At 39.3% G+C, this 23,292-nt stretch overlaps 1 protein-coding gene across 1 annotated transcript in view; it reads left to right on the forward strand.

Annotated features, from left to right (window-relative positions):
- Positions 1-23,292, forward strand: part of ABCA12 (ATP binding cassette subfamily A member 12) — a 175,685-nt gene that overhangs the window by 8,366 nt on the left and 144,027 nt on the right. Inside the window, exon 2 of the mRNA XM_032859864.1 lies at positions 5,540-5,633. Coding sequence (XP_032715755.1) covers positions 5,540-5,633 — 94 coding nt within the window. The remainder of the gene's footprint in view (positions 1-5,539; positions 5,634-23,292) is intronic.

Consider the following 23,292-nt stretch of genomic DNA (forward strand, 5'->3'; position numbering starts at 1 on the left):
TCCCATTCATCATTAAACTTCCAATTTATCTGTTTGTTTATGTACTCATACCTACATAGATTTCCAGATTCTTAGTTTATTCAGTTAGATGTAATTTTTTATTTTCATAATATTATATTTTCTTACTGTTTAAATTTGGCCAGTGGGTCAAATTTGATGCTCAAGTTTGTGAGAGGCTTATATCTGTGTCCTATTGACATACCTCATTTTCATTTTCTTTTCTTTTTTAAGATTATATTTTTTTATTTGAGAGAGAGAACATGAGCAATGGTGAGGGGCGAGGGAGAGGGAGAAATAGACTCCCTGAGGAGCAGGGAGCCTGATGTCCTCAGTCCTCAGGACTGAGGTCCTCAGTCCCAGGACCCCAAGATTATGACCTGAGCCAAAGGCAGTTGCTTAACCAGCTGAGCCACCTAGGCACCACTCCCCATCATTTTCTGACATTCTCTAAGCAGTGTATCTATCACCTTTCTTTCTTTCTTTCTTTCTTTCTTTCTTTCTTTCTTTCTCTGTCTATCCATCTGTCTAATCTCTGTGTCTGTATCTATTCTATAGCTCTGGCTGGGCTTGAAAACAGTTGACACTCCAATAAGCAACGAGAACACCTAGCTTTCACAAAAGAAGCTAAGGTTTCTTGGAAACATAGGTATTTCCAGGTTGGGACAGAGAAAATACATGACGAGGCAGAAACAACTTTTCTGAACCCAGAAAAAAAAGCAAATAAACGAATTTTACCCACCCATTTATTATCGCTATGTTTTATGTCTCTTAATGCATTTTGGAAACCAGGCATTCCTGCCCATATCTTTAATTCTAACCCAACACTATAAAACTCTTGTTTTCCTGTTTTTCTTGTTAATAATTCCCTTGATGGATAGTGAGAAACCTGGCTCCTCTAATGGATAATGTATTTACTTTTTTGGTCTACCTCCCTGTGTTGAAACCAATTACCTGTTTCTCACCCTAAATAGATACCCTCCTTACCCTACCTGGGTTTTGACCTCCCATGTCTGACTTCTGAACTGAGTGTTTTCTCTTCACCTTGTTAGGGACCCACCTTCTTCCCTGTGTTACTGTGGTGCCTTCAGTCCTAGTGTGGACTAGCCTTTCTCTGGGCCTCAGAAAAGGATTTTCAGGTACCCAATTTTTCCGTAAGGGAAAGGGAGGAGAAAGAGAACAGAATGGGCCATCTCAATGGAAATAATCCCTGGAGAAATAAGAGACAAACTACTTAGTGTGCATATGCCTTTAGATGTCAAGAATGCGGGGAAGGGGTGGAACACAAAAATGAGGTAGAGACAAATGTGAGATAATTAAAATATTAACAAAAATATGAAACTTCTGAAAACTGCTTTTCCCTTAGTTTTCAAGTAGCCCCAATATCTATATGTGTACAATCAATAATCAGCCCTTTTCTGAACAAACAAAAAGGAGTCATGGCTCATTGATTTAGTATTTGGATACTTGACACTGCATTTGCTTCTAGGTGGTTTATGATAATATTTAGAATGGTGTTGGGAGCAATCCTGCTGCTATGAAAATTTAAATTTTGTTTATTTCTTGCTTTTGTGATTAACTTGTCAACCTTAACATTCCCAAGATCACAGTGTGGAGGGCTTCGTGTTTATTATCCTTCTAAAATGCAGTATGCAGAAATGTTCTCCAAACCTCTCTGACCTAAAAATCCCAGGGGAAATCTTTCAATAATAGAATGCTTATAGGCTTGCTGTAGTTTTTTACCTATAATGGAGTCCAGATTTCTTAAACTATTCTGATACAATTTGCATTTTTGTCTGGATTTAAATCATGTCTAAAATTAATTTCATTATCAAAACATCCTCATGGAACCATCAAATTAGATAAATTGAGAGACAATTCAAAGATATCCCATGACATATGCCCTTTATTTGAATGTGAATGTACATTTCTGTTGGTCCAGTTGGTCCCAGTTGCTCACTGAATTCTCATGAGGTTGCTCTAGAAAATGAATAGGTACTCCTGAAAGTAACTGTGGGGCACTAAACTTATTCAGAATATCTATATATTTTTAAGAATAACTATGACTTCAAATATAAAGCCAAGAAATCCACAAACATTAAATTTTTAAACCCCAGTTCTTCATAGTCTACATTTCAAATGAGTCATACAGAATAAAAATGGTACCTGCATCTAGGTCTTTGAAGAGCAGACTCTAATTTTTTTTTTTAAAGATTTTATTTATTTATTTGACAGCCAGAGATCACAAGTAGCCAGAGAGGCAGGCAGAGAGAGAAAGTGGGGGAAGCAGGCTCCCTGCTGAGCAGAGAGCCCAATGCAGGGCTCGATCCCAGGACCCTAAGATCATGACCTGAGCTGAAGGCAGAGGCTTAACCCACTGAGCCACCCAGGCACCCCCAGACTCTAATTTTTGAATGTATCAGAGACTAGGCTAAAATAACACATCTTCTATTTCTACAAAACTCATATTTATCTTTCTTTCCTTTCCTTTTTTTTTTTTTTAAGATTTTTACTTATTGGACAGAGAGAGACACAGCAATAGAGGGAACACAAGCAGGGAGAGTGGGAGAGGGAGAGGCAGGCTTCCCGCTGAGCAGAGAGCCAGATGCGGGACACGATCCCAGGACTCTAGGATCATGACCTGAGCCAAAGGCAGAGCCACCTGGGCACCCCTCTCATATTTTTCTGATATACTTTCTGTAAGGCATTATTTTTTCCTCAGAGTAGGATGATAATTAAAACAAAAAAATCTAGCCTAAATATCTTGATATTCAGATCCTTGTTCCCTGCTCTGCTTTCCAACTGGGTATGTGACTGTGAGTAAGTTAATGGATAAGGCTGTGCTAATCTTCTGCACCACAGAGAATAAGAAAGAAAGTTGGAGGGCACCTGGGTGGCTCAGATGGTTAAGTGTCTGCCTTCAGCTCCAGTCATGATCCCAGGTCCTGGGATCGAGTCCTGCATCAGGCTCTCTGCTCAGCAGAGAGCATGTCTTTCCCTCTCCCTCTATTGCTCCCCCTGCTTGTTCTCTATCATTGTCTCTGTCAAATAAATAAATAAAAATTCTTTTAAAAAAAAGTTGGATCAGGTCAAGTCTTCTTAGCCTCTTTGTGCCATGGATGTCTTTGGCAGCCTGGTAAAAGCCTATGGTCCTTCTAAGAATAGTGCTTTGAAATCAATAAAATAAATAGAATTGCAAATAAAACCGATTCTACTGAAATTCAGTCATTAAGGAACTAAAAAACAAATGTATGATATGGTAGCACGTGTTTATTATAGCACTAAATAAATAAGTAAATATGGTAAACCTGTAACTACTATAATTTTTAATTGTCGCTCTGACTAGAAGCAGACCTTTGAGGTATCTGCAACAATACTAATATGATTTGATATTTGTGACAAAGTCACAGGCACTTCCAAGAGCATTATGGGTTGTTGCCTACATTCGTCATTAATGGAAACGCTAAATTTCAATCAAATAGTGGAGAAAATAAAAATGTATTTTTTTTCCTGTCCCAAGTTTTTAAATGCCCTGAATTCTATCCATTCATTTGAAGGAACTTTCCAACAGAAATGTTCTAGGACTTTATCTACAGTCCTGCTAGTTAGGTAAGGCGGCATACATTTAGAACTGCTGTACTCCAAGTGTGGTTCATGGACAGCAGCAGCATCACCCACCTGCAGTTTGTGAGAAATGCAGAATTTCTCTGCCCAACCTCAGATCTTCTGAGTCTGAATTGGCATGTTTCCAAGATCCCTTGGTGATCTGGTATGCACATTCGTGCTTGAGAAGCACTGCTACAGATGTAGCTGTTCAGCCTCTCTGGGACCTTTTCAGCTGTGATGAGACCAAGTATCCTCGGGTTTCTCCCACTTGCTAAAAATATACCCTTAAATCTGCAGTCCAAGAAGTTGGTTATAGGCCTTTCAGCAAGAACAGCAGTACTGTAGACACTCAGTGGAGATTTTCATAGTCAACTTAAGGATCAATAATTGAACAGATCTAGATTGTTTTGGAGATTTAAGGAGCCTCAGGCAGTAGTTTGAGATTTGTCAGAAGCCTATAGTCTCTGAAGTGGTGGGGAGTGGAGGAGAAGTGGTAACAAGTCTGCATAACCAGGCAGAAACAGAGTTCCAAGCTGAACTTTATTAAGTACAGGGGAAGCAGGAGAGGGAGGTTCTTGTCTCATGGAGTCCAAGAACGAATCTGGCCAACAGAGGAGAATGAACAAAGCGATAGGACTTTATTCATGAAGGAGACGGAAAAAGATCTCAAGAGTGAGAGGCATCCTGACCAGGTTTCCAACATGGGCCTCCACTGACAGTCTTTTATTCAGAACTGACCAGGGACCTTATGGTCTTACCATTCTTGGGAGGTCTTGGCTCCAGTAACGACTGGTGATAACATCTTTAATGGCTTACTTCTCCTTTGGGGTCTGGTCATTCTTTGTGGTCAAGATGTGACTGCCATAAAAAGAACTGAGAACCCACCTCTGACGTCTAGGGCAGGGTGATCTGGTTTATTCCCTTATCTCTGGTTTCCTTAAGTCTCAGGATTTCAGGGACTTTTGTGAGCTTAGTCATGAAGTCCCCTACCTATCCCCCCTTCCTAACCCCGCTGGTCCCTTACTCATTGGTGGTGTTTGTTCTGTAGGGTTTGGTTTGAGCGCTGTAACTGTTTGTGTAGCACAGTTGATCTTGAGAATACGTGTTTTTCACTGCTTTGGAGCCAGTTTTAATATATATGTAAAATATTAAGTATACATCTTATGAACTGAATCATGTCTATGTGGGGAAAGAAGCCACTCCTGAAGTGTCTTATGGTGAAATCCTCTAATGGAAATTTTGATGCAGTGTACATTTGTTGAGCATCTGTTTTGTACCAGTTGAAATTCAGAAATAAGGAAGACACTTTCTGCCATAAAAGAATTTCCAATTTGTTAAAGCCAAGAAAAAAAAAAGTAGGTATATAGATGATAAAAGTATAAGTTCTATGATAAAAGCAGACACGAGATACTATTTATAGTGGCACTACTTATAGTACATAGACTATTAAGTTCCCATTTACTCATCTACTTATTGACCCATTTATTCATTCATTCCTTTACGCATGTGTATCATACACAAATCTCTATGGCTAACTCTAGAATCCTGACATTGGAAGTGGTAGGTAAGATAGGTCTAGGTTGGGATTATTTTGGGGTTTTGTATGCCCTGTTTAGAATGTTGAACCTTATCCAACAAGCAACTAAAGATTTTGAAGTAGGGAAATTACCGATGAGATTTGAATTTTAAGATCATCATTCTTGGGACAGTCATGAGAGGTGACTCTAAAGGGGGCTTCAGAAGATCATTTTAAGGAAAAAAGCATTCTTGTGTTCACTTCAGGTTCTCCTGTAGTCTTAAAAATCTCTCATTCCCTTCTAATTAATAGTATTTACAAGCAAATATCTGGTTTGTGTTCAACTTTTATATATTGTACTTCTTGCCATTTAGTTCAGCAATATAATTAACATTTTTTTTCCCTGTCATTATTTTGCAGCTTTGGACCCTTGTCTTGATTTTATGGCCAGTCATTATTTTCATAATTTTGGCTATTACCCGGACCAAATTTCCTCCAACAGCAAAACCAACTTGTAAGTAAATGAGATTTGTTTCCCTAATTTTGGGATTATTATTTCTTTTTCTTTTAAAGACTTACTTATTTGAGAGGGAGTAAGAAAGGGAGAGAGCATGTGTGTGCACAGTGGGGAGGGGCAGAGGGAGAAGGAGAGAGAATCCCAAGCAAATTCCTCACTGGGTGTGGAACCTGACATGGTGCTCAATATCGTGACCCTGAGATCATGATCTTAGCCAAAATCAAGAGTTGGACACTTAACTGACTGTGTCACCCAGGCACCCCTAATTTTGGGATTCTAGGTAAAATTTATTTCGATACCTCCTTAATGTTTTTTTCTAAAATTTTAGTAGTGTTTCCACTTGGAAGTATTTATATAAATACTTAGCCTGTTTTTTTCCTCCAGCTTTTTGAATCAGTTAGAAAGGTGAGTCTGTAATATTTATCTAAAAAATTATGAAGCATGTAGGAGCCACAATATATTTTAATCTTTGTAAAATTTTGACTCATTTATTATTCACCTCATAAAGCTCATTATGGTATGTACAACACAAACAAGCAGCAGTCTCAAGCTAGAACATCCTTTACTTTTGTACTGTGGCAGAAACCACAGGCTGGTATTTGGTCACCTGAACACATGAACTGCAGAGTACTATACAAATCTCTTATCTCTGTTCAGGGCTGGTATGAGTGGTGCAAATGTATCAACACATTTCATTTGAAAGAACATTGTTTTCCAGTCAGTGCTATTTTAGCTGCATTATTTTGTCATCACCCAGTTGAAAGGTAGGCATAATGCCAATTCAGGCCGTTGTTTTCTTTTGGATCCAGAATGGAGATGCAGGAAAGACTCAGAGAAGGCCTCAGAACTGAGGGGGGTGAGCCTTTTAACCCCATGATCTGACTGTTGTTTCTGCTTTTGTTCCTAAACCTTGGAGCCAGTTGTCTTGGTAGACGAGTGAGGGTTAGGTGAGATGCTTGAGTTTCACAAAGCAGTCATTTTCTGAAAAGCTTCTTGTAGACCAAATTTCTGCAAATCAGATTGTATTTCAGATAAATTATGGTAATTTGCCATATAAAAGAAGACTATATTGAATTATTTGTAAAGAGAATAATGAGCTCTAGTGACTTTTAAAAATAAGTGTTTTTCAATCACCGAGTCCTAAGAAGTAAGATGACAGCCATGGCGGAATCGTGATTCATACACAATAGAATAATTTGGAAGAGAACATCAGTTCAATTAGTGTAAAGTATTTAAACTCTTGGTACGAGAATAAATAATTCCTTACGTTTGAAAAACACCTAACCATTTCTAAAGGACTTTTGCTCAAGTTCTTATGCAGTTGTTGCTGATGAGATTTTATTAGGTTGTTTATAAAAGCAGCATAATTTTGTTCCCTTCATATTGTGTGTATATTAGTTCTTTATAACAGATTACGTCCATTGTGTATTATTGAAATTATGTGCTCTTGCCTATCTGAAGTAGCATGGACTTCAGAAATAATGCATTCAGCCCATACGGACAGACACTCTTTGAACTACTCTGGTTTAAGATGCTAATTATCAATTCACTAATGACAGTACAGAAGGAGTCTGTTAGCTTCTTTCAACAACTTATTTCTACCAATTTCTTATTTATAAGGATTTATCAGTTATGCAGTAAGTTCCTCTTATAAGACAGGGATATAAGGTGTGTGGGTGAATAGAATTAACTGGTGCTACCTGATGGGATTTAGAGATTCAGGAGAAAATCATGGAGAGCTCTTACAGTCCCACTAAATTATGAAGAAAAAAATTGGAAAAACCATGTGATGATTGCCTGAGACTTTATCTTTAAAAGTTCTGCAAAATCACAGTGTCCAGAAGGAGATGAATAACAACCTTTTACGATGGACGTATGATCATATGCTCATAATAGTTATGAGGTGATTGTCTTTATGTTTGTGGGTAAGAGAGAACAGAATTATAGGGAAGTTCAGACATTGGAAGTGTTTTTGCTAGTCTCTCAGACCTTATAAGACTCAGTTAAAAATAGTTTATTATTTACAGTTCACAGAGGAGAACATTGGGACCCAGAGAGAATGTAATTTGCCAAAACTCAATCATGTGGGATAGGAGAGAAGGGTTTTGGAAACTACCTTCACCTTTGGAAAGAGGTAAAGAGAGATTTGGGAGAAAAAAAGAGAGGAAAATATGAGATTTGTCTCATATTTTACCAGACAGCCAAAATACAAATTGTGTCCAAAATATCAACTCGTTGTATAATCAGTCGAGTATAAAGTATTTTATAATTAAAGGAGCTGTCTGTACAGCAAATTAGAGAATCTAAAACTAGTATGGATGCAGTTACTTTTTTCCACCCTGTCTTGTGGTAGAGAGGGAGTAAGTCCAAAATGATAGTTTGGATTCAGGGATTCTTTAAAAAGAAATATTGTTTTTCTTTGTTTCTCATATCTATTATAGTGAAAGATTAAAGTGAGTTCATAATAGTAAATGGAAACAGTATTTCTTGATCTCACATGTGCCAGATGCTTTGGGAGGTAATGGCAGTGTTAGTCAGTTCATCATGGAGAAAACCAGTGCACAGAGAGAGTAAGTAACTTGACCAAGAGTTCAGTTAATAAGTGGTGATGTCAGGATTTGAACCTAGGCAGTCATTCTAGCCTCTCGTTTTAAGCTTATGGAGTCACATTTCTTACATCTAGGAGTCAGTACTTATTTCTTGTGTTGAATTATTCACGTTTCACAAAAGCCAGACTAAAAGTTAGAGAGTAGGAATATGAACACCCCATCTCTGTCTCTATCATGAAATGAGGAAGTACTGGGGGGAGAGGTGCAGGCTGATGTATGAATCAAATTTATCCTAAATATTAGTATTCAGTGGAGAATGCTGCCTCCCTCTGACTAATTCTGCAAGAGTCACTGTGGTTGTAGTATCATGGAAATCAGGTCCTGTTTAACAGAGTTACAACCCTTTCTGGGCTACGCGGTGACTGCTTCAGTGCTAGTTGGGCAACAGAGAAGTGAAGAAGAAACTCCAGGCTACACCCCAGCTGAAACTCAGCTATGATGAGAAAGGAGTTGTCATCCCGTGGGCACATCCTGCTCCCAGAATAGCTGGGCAGGTGTGTAGGCTGATATATCATACGGAACAGATATGATGAGTGACTCAGAGGGCTCCCTCCATAGTTTTCTTGACTGATGGGTGTCTGGAGAAGTCTTTGGTTGAGGATGGAAGCTACTGCAGTCTTGGCTATGGTGAGCCCTGTCCTGAGCATAAGACTGACTTTCGGCATCCTCTGCCTTCACTCATGCTCTTTTGTGTTGCCACAGACAGCTTTGGTAACTAGCTTCTGTAAACAGTAAGTCTCAGGTAAGGAAAGCTTCCCAAGCCTGGCAGATGGGCCAGGATGCTTCTTGTTCACATAGAAAAGAAATGGGGTAAACCTCCACATTTGAAATAGTTCCAACCTCTTATAATCTGTACATGCAGTAACTTGTCAGGAGGCAGAGTTTAAAGCCGAAACATCATGCTTAGGAGCAAAGACAAACAAAACAAAACAAACCCTCCAAAACTCATTTAGACTAAGTCCAGCCATAATGTAGTGTTATCTTTGTCTCCTTTCAACACGCACCCACCAAGTGCAGGCAAGCAGTTCCTAATTACTGCGGAACTCACTACTTTTCAAGAACAGAAAAAACCCTGCCATAATGAGATAAGTAGACTCCAAAACTTGTTGTCTTGCCAAATAAGGAGTCACTTTTTTTTTATGAAGTTAACGAAAAACAATATTTTTCAAGTGGTTGAAAATACTTAAAAGCACAATGCAAGTGATACTGTGTAAGTATGGCCATAGCCTGGATTACATTCTGATCATCTTGAGGCCATCACTTCCTAGTACCTCACCTCCTCCAAAGAGAAGAAAGCCAGCCCATGTCACATCTGAAAATGAGCTGTTGGAAGGCAGAAGCCAACTGCCAATTGAATTATATCCAAATGTGTGCTAGCACAGGCTTATCCCGAACACTACCCATCTGGGTGGGACTCCATAGCTTCGGTAAATGCACAGTTGCCATGACCAGCATGTCTTCTGACCTCCATGTCTTTTGTCTCCAGGGATGCGATAAAAGTAATAATAGGGGTGACAATTTCTTGAACACCTTAGTACATGTCAGACACTATGCTGAGTATGTCACATATATTTCCTTAGTGGATGCATCCTCTCTATGAACTATGTAGTATGATTGTCCCAATTTTAGAGATGACAAAACAGAGGCACAGAGATGTTAAGTAATTCACCTATATTCACATGGGTACTGTGTGCCCAAGCCCGAATTTTAAATCCAGTTTTACCAGCAGATACAGTAGTTGCGTTCAGGTTGTGACTGCCAGCAGTGGAAATCCCAAGGTCCAGCTCATTTCAGTTTAGAGCCCCTCCTTTTCCTCCCTCATACCACTTGTTCGCATTACCATAGATGGAGCATGGCTGTAAAAGTGAACTCAGTCAGCTTTTCTGCTTGTCAGCAACTCTAGGAAAAAAATGGGAGAGGGAAGATTGAAGTTATTGATTAATTGGTGGCTTGTGGGATTCCTGCGTGGGGTTCTACCTGCGGTCCCTGAATTGGTAGGAGGAAGCTGTTGTGTGGTTTTATGTTGAAAAAGCCAGTGAGGCATCTTACTTGAGGGTTGTGAAAGTTAGAGGAGCCAGGCTTTTTCTGGCTCTGCTCTTGCTTCTGACTCCCTGTGGCGTGTTTTCAGGAAAGGGACAGCAAATGCGTGAGGACAGGGTTCTGCTGTGGGGTACACCGCGCTGCCCAGGGTGCTAATGATTTAACAGTGATAGCGGAGGCACCCATAATAAATAATTTCCTTTTCTATTTTGATTGGCTCAAAATTAATGCAGGTTTTGTTCTGGGAGGCTCAGAACTCATTATCATTCATCTCCTGCCAGGTGTTGCCCCATCCGATTTCTCCATTCTCACATGTGCCAGCAACACCAGGTAGTCTCAGGTTAGAAACGTCTGAATCATCCCGAACTCCTCCTGTTCCTTCTTCACCTCCCATAACCATGAGCCTTCAAGACAGAATCTATCTTGTGAAATGTGTCCTGGAGTTACCCCTTCCTTTCCGTCCTTCCTGTAGTCCCTTGGTTTAAGATCTCATTGTATTACGCCTATGTTTCTTCAACAGCTTTTTATTTTGGGGGTGGGGGACACTCTGAAAGCCCAGTCTCTAATTCTTCCCATAGTGTCAGATCAAATAATCCCTTAAAATATTCTTTGGGTGTATAAAGTTTCAACTCCCCTTTATCTTACTTTCAAGACCTTCATAATCAGATTCATTCAACTTTCTGCTCAATGTGCTCTGCAGTATGAGGCCTTTGCCTAAAGAGTCAGTGTCTGAATGTCTTCCACACATCCTGTGCTTGTTCCCATTTGGATATACGTGCTCATGTCTCGTCTTCCTTGTCTGTCAAAAGACAAGCTCACATCTAAGGCTTACCCTTTTGCCTTCCCTGATCACTCAAAACTCCAATTATTTCTCCTTTATATCTCTCTTGTGGATGGACAGGCTAATGGTGGTTTTGAATGCTTTATGCTTTCATCTTGACTCACTCATTAGACAGATAGCACATTAACAGCAGAAATCATGTCACAGCATCATACTGATATCAGATACAGCATGATTCCTACCAGAGAGAACAAAATAAGAATGTAATATATCATTCAGAATTTAGTGCAGTTTGAAAGATTGGGGTGATTGGATTATCAAATTCACCCAGAGATGCATTGTAATAAAGCTCAGTGGGAGTCTGTGACAGGTGAAGGACAAGGAGTTAGCTTCCTTTTGGTTTGGTGTTTATTTCTCACATCCAGGTAAAGCTGACTGTGCTATCAACAATATCTCTAATGTTAATATTGGGACAAGAAAAGGGGTATAAAACTCCCCCTTTCCTCCCCAGGTAGGTAGATCCACCTGGGAATTACCCTCACAAATACCTAAGAGCTCATGTGAATATATACAGAAGATTTTTGTGTGGGTGAGATTTATAGTCTGCTTCTTGCCTTAGTTTCAGAAAATGTTAGAGCAACTTTTGAATTTCCCAGCCAAAGCCCTATCATTTACATCTTTCATCAGCAGATCAGTAGTTAACAACTGTTTTTGGAAACATAACTGATGTTTTGGATGGCACCATGAAGGTAGACTCTGTGAAACTCAGAGAAATGGAGGAGACTGTGACTGTGTCCCCTAGCATTCTGCACCACGCTGGAGGAAACCAGCAAGAGGGATGCAGCATGAACATGGCCTGGGCACACTCCTACAGAGGGGCAGCTCAGCTCCTGCTGGTAGCTGCCCATCTCTCCCTGCTCCTAATCTGAAATTCTGCCATGCTCTCAGGTAATGCCAGGGGGCACACCCTGATGCCAGATAACATGACAAATGGATTTCTCAACTAATGCCTTGTTAGGCTTAGTACACAGAGTTGCAACAGAAAGCCGGAAATACCTTGAAGTACAATAAAACTTAATTTAACAAGTAGAAGAATGGGGCACCTGGGTGGCTCAGTTGGGTAAACATAGGGCTCTTGGCTTTGGCTCAGGTCCTGATCTCAGGATTGTGGGATCAAGCCTCACACTGGGCTCCCTGGTCAGCTGGGAATCTGCTTGAGATTCTCTCCCCATCTCCCTCTGTCCACCCACTCCCCTCTGCATTCTTTCTCTCTCAAAGAAATAAAAAATATTAAAAAAAAAAAAAGAAAGAAAGAAAGAAAAAGAGTAAAGAATAGCTACTAATTGCGCAGTGGAAAATTTCTTGTCTTTTGGGTTTTACTCCCCCTGTCCTTTCTGCGTCATCCCTACTTCTGATGATTTACTAGCTTCCAGAGGTGACCACCCCACTGATACCATCTCTGGAGGTCACATGTCTTCTCTGTTTCACTCCCCCTCTTTCTTCTTCCCTTCATAAAGTGCAGAGGCACTTCTGTTACTGTCAGGTGGGGACTCCTAATACTCAGGTCTATATGATAAAGATAAATAATTGATCATTTATACAATTTTCTCAAGTACAGTTATCTTACTTGCTCAGGTCCCCAATATCCCCAGTATTGGTTGTTTCCAATGTACCCCTGAAGCCAAGAGCCAGATTTAACAAAATTCAGCATATTCTCCTTCACTTATCTGAGAGCCCAGAGCCCAGACACAGGCTCGCAGGTGAGGGTCTGGCTCTGTGGTTGGTTGACTGTATGTTTTCCCGAGGGACAGTTAAACATTCTTCTGAGTATCACCCAGGAAACCTAGCGTAGGCAACCTTAGTGATTTTATGTTGCTCTCATTGTTCAGCTTTGCTCATTCTCTTTGAGTAGGTCACATTGTGTCTTTTGCTTTGGTAAATGAACCCATGTGTATTTTTAGAGTAGAGCAGCCCTCATGGAAGAAACACCACAGCATACAATATTCGCTAGTCTTGACTAGCGAATGATGAATCCATGGTGGATTCAAATTAGAATGACTTACAAGACGTTCACATTAAGAAAAATAAAGTCTGGTTATTTAAAAATAAAATCTTTTGGTTTGGGTCATATATTTACATATTTATACTTACATGTAAAATTATTATTGTGAGAGGCAGTGTAAGGGCTTAGAGCACAGACTTCAGATTCAAAATGCCTGGATTCAAACCAAGCCTTGAATAAGTCTTGGATGCCCTGAGCTTCAGTGTCCACATTTATATATCGAAGCTGATCAATAGCACCCACTTCACAGAGTTACTGTAAAAATTGAATGAGTTAATACTTGTTAAATACTTAGATAAATGTCTGACACATAGTAAGAGCTGTATTGGTGTTGGATATTATGTTTTAGATTTATATTATTGATAATATATAAGTACAGGGTATAACATCAATCATCGAGATCATTGAGCTAATCTCGTATCATATTATTTGACAGATAAGAAAACTGAGGCTTAGAAAAATTAAGACTTGATTATAGTTTCACATTTATTCTTGCCTCCGTCACATATTTAAAGGGTACCTGTAATGTCTGCACTGATCAAGAAAGCCATGAGCTCTCAGAACAGTCAGATCCATAGGAGGTTAATAAGTGTGTCAGAATCTGTGATAAATAAATATGCAATGTGATAAATTCCACAGTGGATGTAGTCTCAAAAGAAAATCAGCAAAGGAGATAGACTCCAACAACCTTACCTGGCATCAGGGCTGGTGCTAGTTCAAGGCAGACTTTGAGGGGTTAACAAAATCTCAGTAATCAAGATCAATCATATTTCAGTACAACATTCTAAAATATAAAAATTAATTTTAAAATCCAGTGATGAACAAAAAGTTATTAAAATTTTAGATAAAGTGAGGCTCAGTATTACCGACTTTTCTTTTGCCTTGGGCTCCTGTGCGGCTTCCATAGCACTGGCTGTGATACCAGGAAAGCCTCCTTCACAGGGGAGTCCTACATCTTAGTGTGAGTTTTAAATAATGAGGAGGTGTTTGTCAGCTAGACAACTAGTGTCTTGGCCTTCCTCACAGACAGCGACCAACATGAGTGGGGACGCAGGACATGACAGAGTTAGATGTGCCAGGAATTTGGAGTTTGTTTTGTCTGGAAAAGGAGGATTTTTGTTGCAAGTGGGAAGCTGAGGTTATTTGATCAATTCTAAAAGCATTGGACTTTATTTTGGAGAGGATGAGAAGCCATTGGAACTTTTTAGCAAATTAGCTTTAAGTATGTAAATATGCGATATTTATATTTTTTCTGGTCATAGATATACATGGTTATTATTTAAAAATTAAATAATATACGTATGCATATGGTAAAAAACAGAAGTCCTGCATAATCTTGCCTTCTAAAAATAACTATTGTGAACATTTCAGTGTACCTTTTCTCAGGCTGTTTCCTATCTATAAACAGATATACTCAACCACTCTACCTTAATCCAAATCATAGAGACACATATATTTAAAGAGGTGAATTGCCCTGGGCTTTCTAAACAGACATCGTGGTGGTGGAGGGGAGGCAGAGACGATGAGCTGGATGGTGAATGGTTGAGGTGTTGCCTGGAGTGGGGTCGTGAGGACCAGTCTACAGAACTCCCAGGTGATCTGATGCAACTTCAAGTTTGAGAGCTACCTTTTCCTTTCTTTTCAGTTATCTTATAAATCAGTTCCTTTTTTTTTCCCCCACTGTAAAAGTCAACCAGGGAGTGGATTTAATTCTTTGAATAGTTTCAGGGAAAACTTTGCCAGCATTGCCTGCTTCATTTTAGCACTGGATCTCTCACTGTAATCCTCAGTATGCTGGAAGTCTCATACCATTTTCATGTCTTATGTTGGAGATCACATATTTGGGACAGTTGAGGAGAATGCCTCTGCTCTGAGAGTTCCATCAGATTGGTAACTAAGGAAGAAAATGTTCATAATTTCCTGAGCTTGTATGTCCGTGGGTTTATCAAAGATGATTTCATGAATGTAGTTGCATGGCCAGGGGAATCTAGTTCCACTTCAACAAGTACTTCACACACTAACATAGAATCACTTGCTTCTAGCTTCATAAATATCAGGAGAATGAGAAAATGTCAAAGGTTGTTTCGTTATTTTGAAAATTACTGCCTTGTATTAAAATGGTACAAAGATGCTTGTAGAGGTTCATACTCTACAAGATGTACCTAGGCTGTGAAGAATAGGTCTATGTTCTGTCCTCAAGTTGCTTATCGTCTAATTCTGGAGCGCTCTCTCTCTCTCTCTCTCTCTCTCTCTCACACACACACACACACACACACAAGTTATATGCCATAATAGCTTTAAACAAATAAAAAAGTTAAATGTAATAAAGTAAAAGTGTTAAACATAGCTCTGAGCACAGTGCTTTACACATAGTGGTAACTCAAACATTTAGTGATTGATAGTGACATGTAATAACAGTACAAATACTTTGGAGAAAAGTATCAATAAGTCATACTGGCAATAAAACCTACCAGAAGTTTTAAAAAAGGAAGAGATGGCTGTGCATTAGTGTCATCAAGAATTACCCCAGGACTTAAATTAAGCTTGAAAGGAAAACAAGTGAATGTGCAACAAGAAGAGCTATGCCCTTCAAGACTAGGGAAGGTCGTGATCAAAAATTAGCTGAGGATAGGTAGACTGGATTGGGCAATGGAGAGTGTCAGTGCTGGAGAGTTCGAGAGACCAAACTGCTTCTGATCGTGTGAGCTTTCAACATTAGACCGAAGAGTTTGAATTTTCTCCTGTAGGAAAAGAAACACTAGAAATCTGCAAAGAATTACTTGATTTTTCTTTTCCCAACATGGGAGATAAACTAAGGGAAACTTGAAAAGGTCTTCAACCCTAATTGTTTATCTTCATCCAGATGTGTGTTGTTTTTTTTTTTAATCATAGGCTCAGTTAGTTATCTGTTGGTCTATAAGAAATTGCCTCCCCAAACTCAGTGGCAACAACAGTGAACATATATTGTCCTCCAGTTCCCATGGGTCCAAAATTTAGGAGTGGCTTAACTATGCAGTTTTGCTTTCGGTCTCTCATGAGAGTGCAGCAGAATTTTTACTGGAATTGGCTTCCTGTGATAGCTTGACTAGGGCTGGGAGATCTGTTTTAGAGGTGGATTGTTGACATGCTTAGCAAGGTGGTACCAATTGTAGGTGCCAAGTTGGTGGCTTCTCTCCACAGGCTGTTTTAATGTTTTCATGACATAGCAGCAAGCTTCCCCAGAACAAGCAATCCAGAAGACAGTCAGGCAGATGCTAGCCTTTTTATGACCTACCCTTAGAAGCCTCCAGGCATCACCTCCACCACATTCTCTTCATTAGAAACAAGTCACTAAGCCTGTGCACATATTCAAGGATAAGAGAATTAGGCTCTACCTTTGGAAGGAAAAAGTGTCAGAGATTCTATGGACACATTTTAAAACCACCACACAGACTAACAAGAGTCAGTGGTGCAGTAATGGTGTGTGCTTAACATGCTTGACATACTCAGCCCCAACACAGCAGAGTCATTATCTGCTTGAGACTACACTGCATTCCTGGCACCGAGCACAGTGCCTGCATGTGGGGGCATCATTAAGTACTTTCTGAACTCTACTATTTTATAGATGAAAATATTTATTTTCAGAGGTGGTAGCAGCAGATCTCACTAAGTAACTGTTGAAGCCAAGATTTAATTTGATCTTACTACTCAAATCCTCTTTCTACTCCCCATGCTGTCTGCCAGGCAGGATCATTCATCTCTATTAGAAACACTCACCTTGCTGTTGGCATAGCTAACAGAACCACTCTCTGGAATATCGCCTGGTACTTAGTCGTCACCCAACAAATATTTGTTGAACAAATGAACAAATTTGGTACAACAATATATGAAGGCTAGAGATATGAAGAAATCTGTTCAAATTTACTTATAAGTCACTGGAAGACTGTGCAATACAGGCCAGAATGCTTGCCTCTTGTGCAGGTTATTATTCTGTCATAGTCATTGAAAGGATACTATGCGTAAAGTGTAGAAGCGAGATACTAAAAATTTAGAAAATGTGGAGTTTCTGTGTTTTGAGCAGCTGATGATCTCATGACCACCTGTGAGGATTCTGTGGACAATGAACTTTCTATCATTGCATCATTATTTTGAATATAGTCTCTCTGAGAGTGGGAGTGGAATAGAGTAGAAATAACTGTGCACCAGCTAGAATTTCTCTCATGTGAGTAGTAGTGTGCTTCAACTTTTAACCCATAGACGAAAGGAAACAAGTGCATTTGAGTAGAGCGTGACATACATAGCTCTCACACACCTCTCTACACAACTACTAATTCTATTTACTCTGGCAGAATTTTGTGCCAAAGTTGAACCTAATCTGCTTTGAAAACTTCACTTGCCTGCATTGAATCCTGTTAGTTCTAATCAGCTGTTTTAAAGTTGCCTGCTAAGCAGAATTCTGAAAACTAGAATAACACAACAACAAAGCAACAGAACTTTGTTGGAGATCACATTTCTTTCGGAGGCATGCCAAGAGCTGAGACTTAAGGTCTTTATTTTGTTGATTTATATTTAGTTTTATGTGGAAATTTGGCATTAAATAGATAATCTGGAAGGCAAATGACAGGGATGAGTGAATCTCAGAGGCGAGTTCAGTTTTCAGGTTATTATGAATCCTGTGTAAACATTAGGTAATGTAGACAAACCTCCAGAACAATAAGCAGTCAGTTTTTCTGTAATGTTAATGCAAAGAGTATCAAATTTTAGCTCAAATAAAACCTAAAGCAAATGAACAGGAGTGGGATTAGGTTAATCTTAAGCATTAGGAAGGTTGCTTAAGGTATTAGAGCCATGTTTCTGATCCCTACTTTTTGTTGCATAGATTTCTACACATCTGGATATACATACCCACTGAACACTCAGCTATTCGTTACACAAATACTCATTTTTCATTACACTGTGTGGAATCTAAAGGTGAAGAACACAGCCTTTTTAGATTAAAAACATCAATAATCAAGTTGTGAGGGCAAGACTTACCATACCTGACCCTAAAACCCATAATCTATTACATAGTCAATGTTGATAAGGAACAGAGAACAGGAAACGTGCTAATTTGTTTTTAAAAAATACAATCCTAGGCGCCTGGGTGGCTCAGTGGGTTCAGCCGCTGCCTTCGGCTCAGGTCATGATCTCAGGGTCCTGGGATCGAGCCCCACATCGGGCTCTCTCCTCAGCAAGGAGCCTGCTTCCCTTCCTCTCTACCTGCCTCTGCCTACTTGTGATCTCTGTCAAATAAATAAAATATTTAAAAAAAAATACAATCCTTAGAGTCTAGAAAGTTCAAAGCTTAATATTGTGAGTAGGACTTAAACTGCATCCTGAGGAAGACTAATAGGATAATTGGATTTGTATGGAGAAGAATGAGACATTTTTCTTTTTTTAAAAAAGATTTTATTTATTTATTTGAGAGGGAGATGAGAAGAGCATAAACAGGGTAAGTGGCAGGCAGAGGGAGCAGCAGGCTCCCTGCTGAACAAGGATCCCAATACGGGACTTGATCCCAGGACCCTGGGATTGTGACCTGAACCAAAGGCAGCTGCTTAACCGACGGAGCCACCCAGGCATCCCAAAATGGGCATTTTCAAGGGAAGGAAGAGAATAAACCAAGTTCAGGGTATTGGGAATATAAAGTGAATGGTCTTATTTTGCCTCAGGCAACCTTGCCTGAACCTCTATACTAGCATAGTTTTCACCCCCACTCACCCCTCCTTTATATAATTGTGATTTATTGTGGATATATTTATTTGATGTCTGTGTCTCTGGTCTCTACTTCCTGAGGCCCCTGCCTAAGCTTGTCTTTTTCACCAAATACCATCAGTGCCTCCCAAGTTTTTCCTCCAATTCCATTAGATGCTACTAAGAAATGAGTTTGAATGGGTGATACAGAACCAAGAGACCCAGAGTCTCAAATACCAGGGTGTTGCCATTAGGATGCCCTTACCCTATAATCAATAAAGAATGACACCTGGTAATAGGAATATTGTGTTTTGTGTATATTAATCAGATAGCATGGGAAGGTTATATCAGTGTGAATAGAAGCCTGGAGCAAGAAAAAGAATTACACATTTATTGAAATTAAAAAAAGTGATGGGCACTGTCATGTAACTGTTGAAACAAATGGGAAGGAATGAATGATAGTGGGAAGAGTCAGTAGGGGATGGTGGAGATTGGGTTTGGGAGACAAAGGAATAGTTCTAAATAAAAGAGCTCTCCAAGTTTTTAATCTGGGAAATAAATCTGGAATTAAAAGAGCTCCTAGTTTTTAATCTGAGATACTGAGAAAATAGAACAGCAACAATAACAATAGTAATGACCCCTTTATGCAATATTGTCTTTTAATTATTGTAAGAATCTTGAGAGATTCATTATTCTGATTTCCATTTTACACATGAGAAACTCAAAACTCTTAGACAAACTGAGCCTACGGATCAAACCCCTGGTCCTTTGGTCTGGGTGTACAGTTCAAATCCCAGTTCAACCTTTGTGACCTTGAGAAGTCACTTGACTTCTCTGAGCCTCGGTTTCTTGATCTGTAAAATGAGGATAAGCAAACTACCTATCTCATAGCATTTTGGAGAGAGTGAAATAAGACAACATATCTAATAATATAGCATGTAATAAGTTAATCTGTGATGTCAAAGAAGAGCATACCTATAGTCTACTAAGGTATACAGTAAGTGCTCAATAAAAGATTTTGATTAGATGGCTTCTCCAAGATTAAACAGCTAGTAAGTAGAAAAACTTGTGATTTGAACTCTGGCCTTTTGATGTGTTTATTATACATATCTGTCATTAGGGGGAAAAATTAGGCATGAGGATAGAGAGGTGAAAATGTTAGTTGCTTACTAGCTGAAGGACAATCCTTGTTATTGCAGTCAAAGTAGTACTCATCCGATGTTTGAAGAGAAAAAGAAAACCATGGTTCTCACCTTAGTTCTGCCAATCTAAATTAATCTAAAATTTGGGAAGGGATGTAAATTGCTCTTTGGTTTCTGTGCTTATGTGCTAGATCATATATGTGAAATTGTGCCAAGAGACACACTGGATAAAAATCCTCTTCATGCTAAATTAGTTCTATAATCTTCAGCAACAACCACTGTTAATAGAACTTGTTTGTCTTCGTGAGGCTTCACTGTAAGACTGAAGGCAATAAAGATGTTACATCAACTGTTTATAGTTGAGAAGCCAAGTACATTTTAATAGAACCAGTGTTTGAAAGAATTCTACTCCCTTCAGTAGGCCCCACACAGTAATCATACAAGAAAGGGCAATTGATGAGAGCAGAAATACTGAGGCTTTTCAGTCTGCACATTCATTTGTAAAAGATAGCCTTTGTTTTACTATCATATACTCGCTAATATTTGTCTCGATTTCCTCGCGTAAGGGGGTTCCTGATAGTTACAGAGTATCAATAATCATTCCTTTCATTCTGAGATGTTCTTGTCCCATTCTTAGGAGAAGGCAAATGGGTACCACAAAACAATAAGCAAGAGAAGATTATACCGTTTATAAGGAACCTATTTAAGTATAAGTGAGGTTTAGGAAAAAGAACAATTTGAATTATAGCTAAAAAGAATCCAATCAATCCAGAGTAGGTCTTCATTCACTTTAGTTATTCCTATCATATCTCCGGGCCCTTATTTATACAGTAGAGGTCTGAAGTACAAAAACCTTCTCTGAATGAGTTCTGGCCAACGTTTATTTTTTTCTTTTTAAATTTGTTCCCAATGTTCCCAGCTCTTTCAGTGTACAGATGCTCCGTTTTTGCTAGATGGATGGATGTAGGAGTGTTTTATGGATTGACTAAATCAATGCATCACGGAGGTTTCTCCCAAAATACCAACTCCCTCCCGGTTTACTACTAAAATTCATTTGAGGACCCACTGTGTTATGTCACCAGCACCATTCAGTGTTGCTAATAAGCAATGCATGATCGTAACTAGGAATCAATAAGCTTTTGTCCAAGAATAGGTTTCTCCATTCTCATTTCCCTTTCCTAAATTTCACCTCCTCCCATTTATTAAAATCTGGGTTTGCACTGATGACAAATAACCCCAAACTAAGCCTCTGACAGCTTTGTTTCCAAATCTCCCAGTCAACTCATGATGAATGTATCTATTCCAGCTCAGCTCAAGCTATTGAAATCTAATGGCTTTTCATTATGGTAGACTAACCCAATTGCAATACCTCCAGAAAAATAATTAAGGGAATGTGGGTTTGTTAGAAGTGTTCACCAAATCTGTTAATAACTCCCTTTTCTTCCCTGTCTCCCAAACTGGCCATTTCATAATGGGGAAGGGATCCCCCATCCTCTGAGTCATCCATAGTAATAAAATGGTACCATCCTTTTCCCTTCACTTTCACATCCTTCAGTTACCAAATCCAGGCCGTTCTTCCTTCCTAATAAACCTCTTCTGTTCCCATCCCCCGCTGCCACTGCCTTAGTTTAGATCTTCCTCCTATCTCTTTGCTAGGACTGTAGCACCTTTCTGTCTAGTTTCTGCATCCCTGATCTAGCTCCCTTTGATCTGTCATTTATACTGATGCCAGTTCTTTTTCTTTTTCTTCAGATTTTTTAAAAAAATTTTTAAGTAATCTCTACACCCATTGCAGGGCTTAAACTGAAAACCCTGAGATCCAAAGTTGCCTGCTCCACTGACTGAGCCAGCCAGGCCCCCCTGATGCCAGTTATTTTTCTAAACACATATTTCCATGCCAGTTTCATGCTTAATATCATTCTGACTCAACATTACTTTTGGGATAAAATCTAGACTCTACTACATGGCACCTAAAACCTTTCATGTTCACGCCTAACTCTTCCATACCCTCTCTGGCCATAATCCCCTCCCTGAAGTATGTGGAGTATGTGGCTGAAGTCACAGCCACATACTTCACACCCCAACCACTTTCAACAGTCTACAGGAATTGCTGCCATTATGTTATAAGTGGGGTCCAGAACATCCAATCATGTAAAATGCCTGAGCCTGTTTTGTAAGGATAATGAAATGACCTGGTGAGCCGATTGCTTTATATCTGAATTCAAGTTATTGCATTATCGTGGAGTTTTATTGTACTTCAGCCTTCTCAAGGTCTTTCTTACATTTATGCCTTTGCATATATTATTTTCTCTCTTCCCTGTCATTCTCTCCACTAGCTTCAACTTGTCCTTCAAAATTCATAGCAGGTACAGCTTTCTCTACCCCTACCTGCCCACTTTACCTTCTGCCACAAATTATATTAGTCCAGATTTCATACTTTAGTACCAAACACAGTGCATGACCCTATCACCATAGCAAGTATCATGCCAATGATAATTGTTTAGATACATGCTTGTCTCTTTTCCTTTATCTTCACAAACCCCTCATCTCACACACACACAAACCATGCATGCACACACACCATTTAGGGTAAGAATTTTATTTTTCATATCTATATTTGCTCTAAAAATACACTCTGCTAGCAAGCACAAATAATAAACTGACAACCTAAATGGAAGATAAAGATCTGCATTTGCAGTAAACTATTTGAATAAATATCTGCTGCTTTGTGCTGTCTAATCTGTTAGGAATATCTGAAGCTGGGGCCCCTGGGTGGCTCACTCAGTTGAGGGTCTGGCTCTTGGTTTTGGCTCAGGTCATGATCTCAGAATTTTAAGATCAAACCCCGACTAGGGCTCTGCATTCAGCGGGGAGTCTGCTTTCCCTCCCCTTTCTCTCTGCCCCCCCCATTGCTTGTGCTCTCTCTCTCTCTAAATAAATAAACTAATAAATCTTAAAAAAAGAGATTCTTCCTCTCTCTCTGCTCCTTGGCCCTCTCCTTCTCTTAAAAAAAAAAAAAAATCCTAAGCCAACTTGGCCAATCATGATCTCATCACTTTGTTCTTCATGGACAATATTAATGATTGTCTGATAACTTGAGATAAGTGAGCCTATGGGTTTTCTCCATCATGATCTTTTTGGCAACATTTGCAATGACAAGTCTTGCAGTTTGTCATCAATAAAAACATTTATTGGCAAGCATGCACAAAAGAGTTCACACGAACCAGTTCATGAAGTTCCATTGCGTCCCAGTTCCTTGTCCTTGCAGGCACTCTAACAAAGGCCTTGCTGAAAAGATGCATTGGAGACA

The sequence above is a fragment of the Lontra canadensis genome, unplaced genomic scaffold, assembly GCF_010015895.1.
Source record: "Lontra canadensis isolate GAN:19392208 unplaced genomic scaffold, GSC_riverotter_1.0 scaffold18, whole genome shotgun sequence".
In the NCBI taxonomy this organism is placed as follows: Eukaryota; Metazoa; Chordata; class Mammalia; order Carnivora; family Mustelidae; genus Lontra; species Lontra canadensis.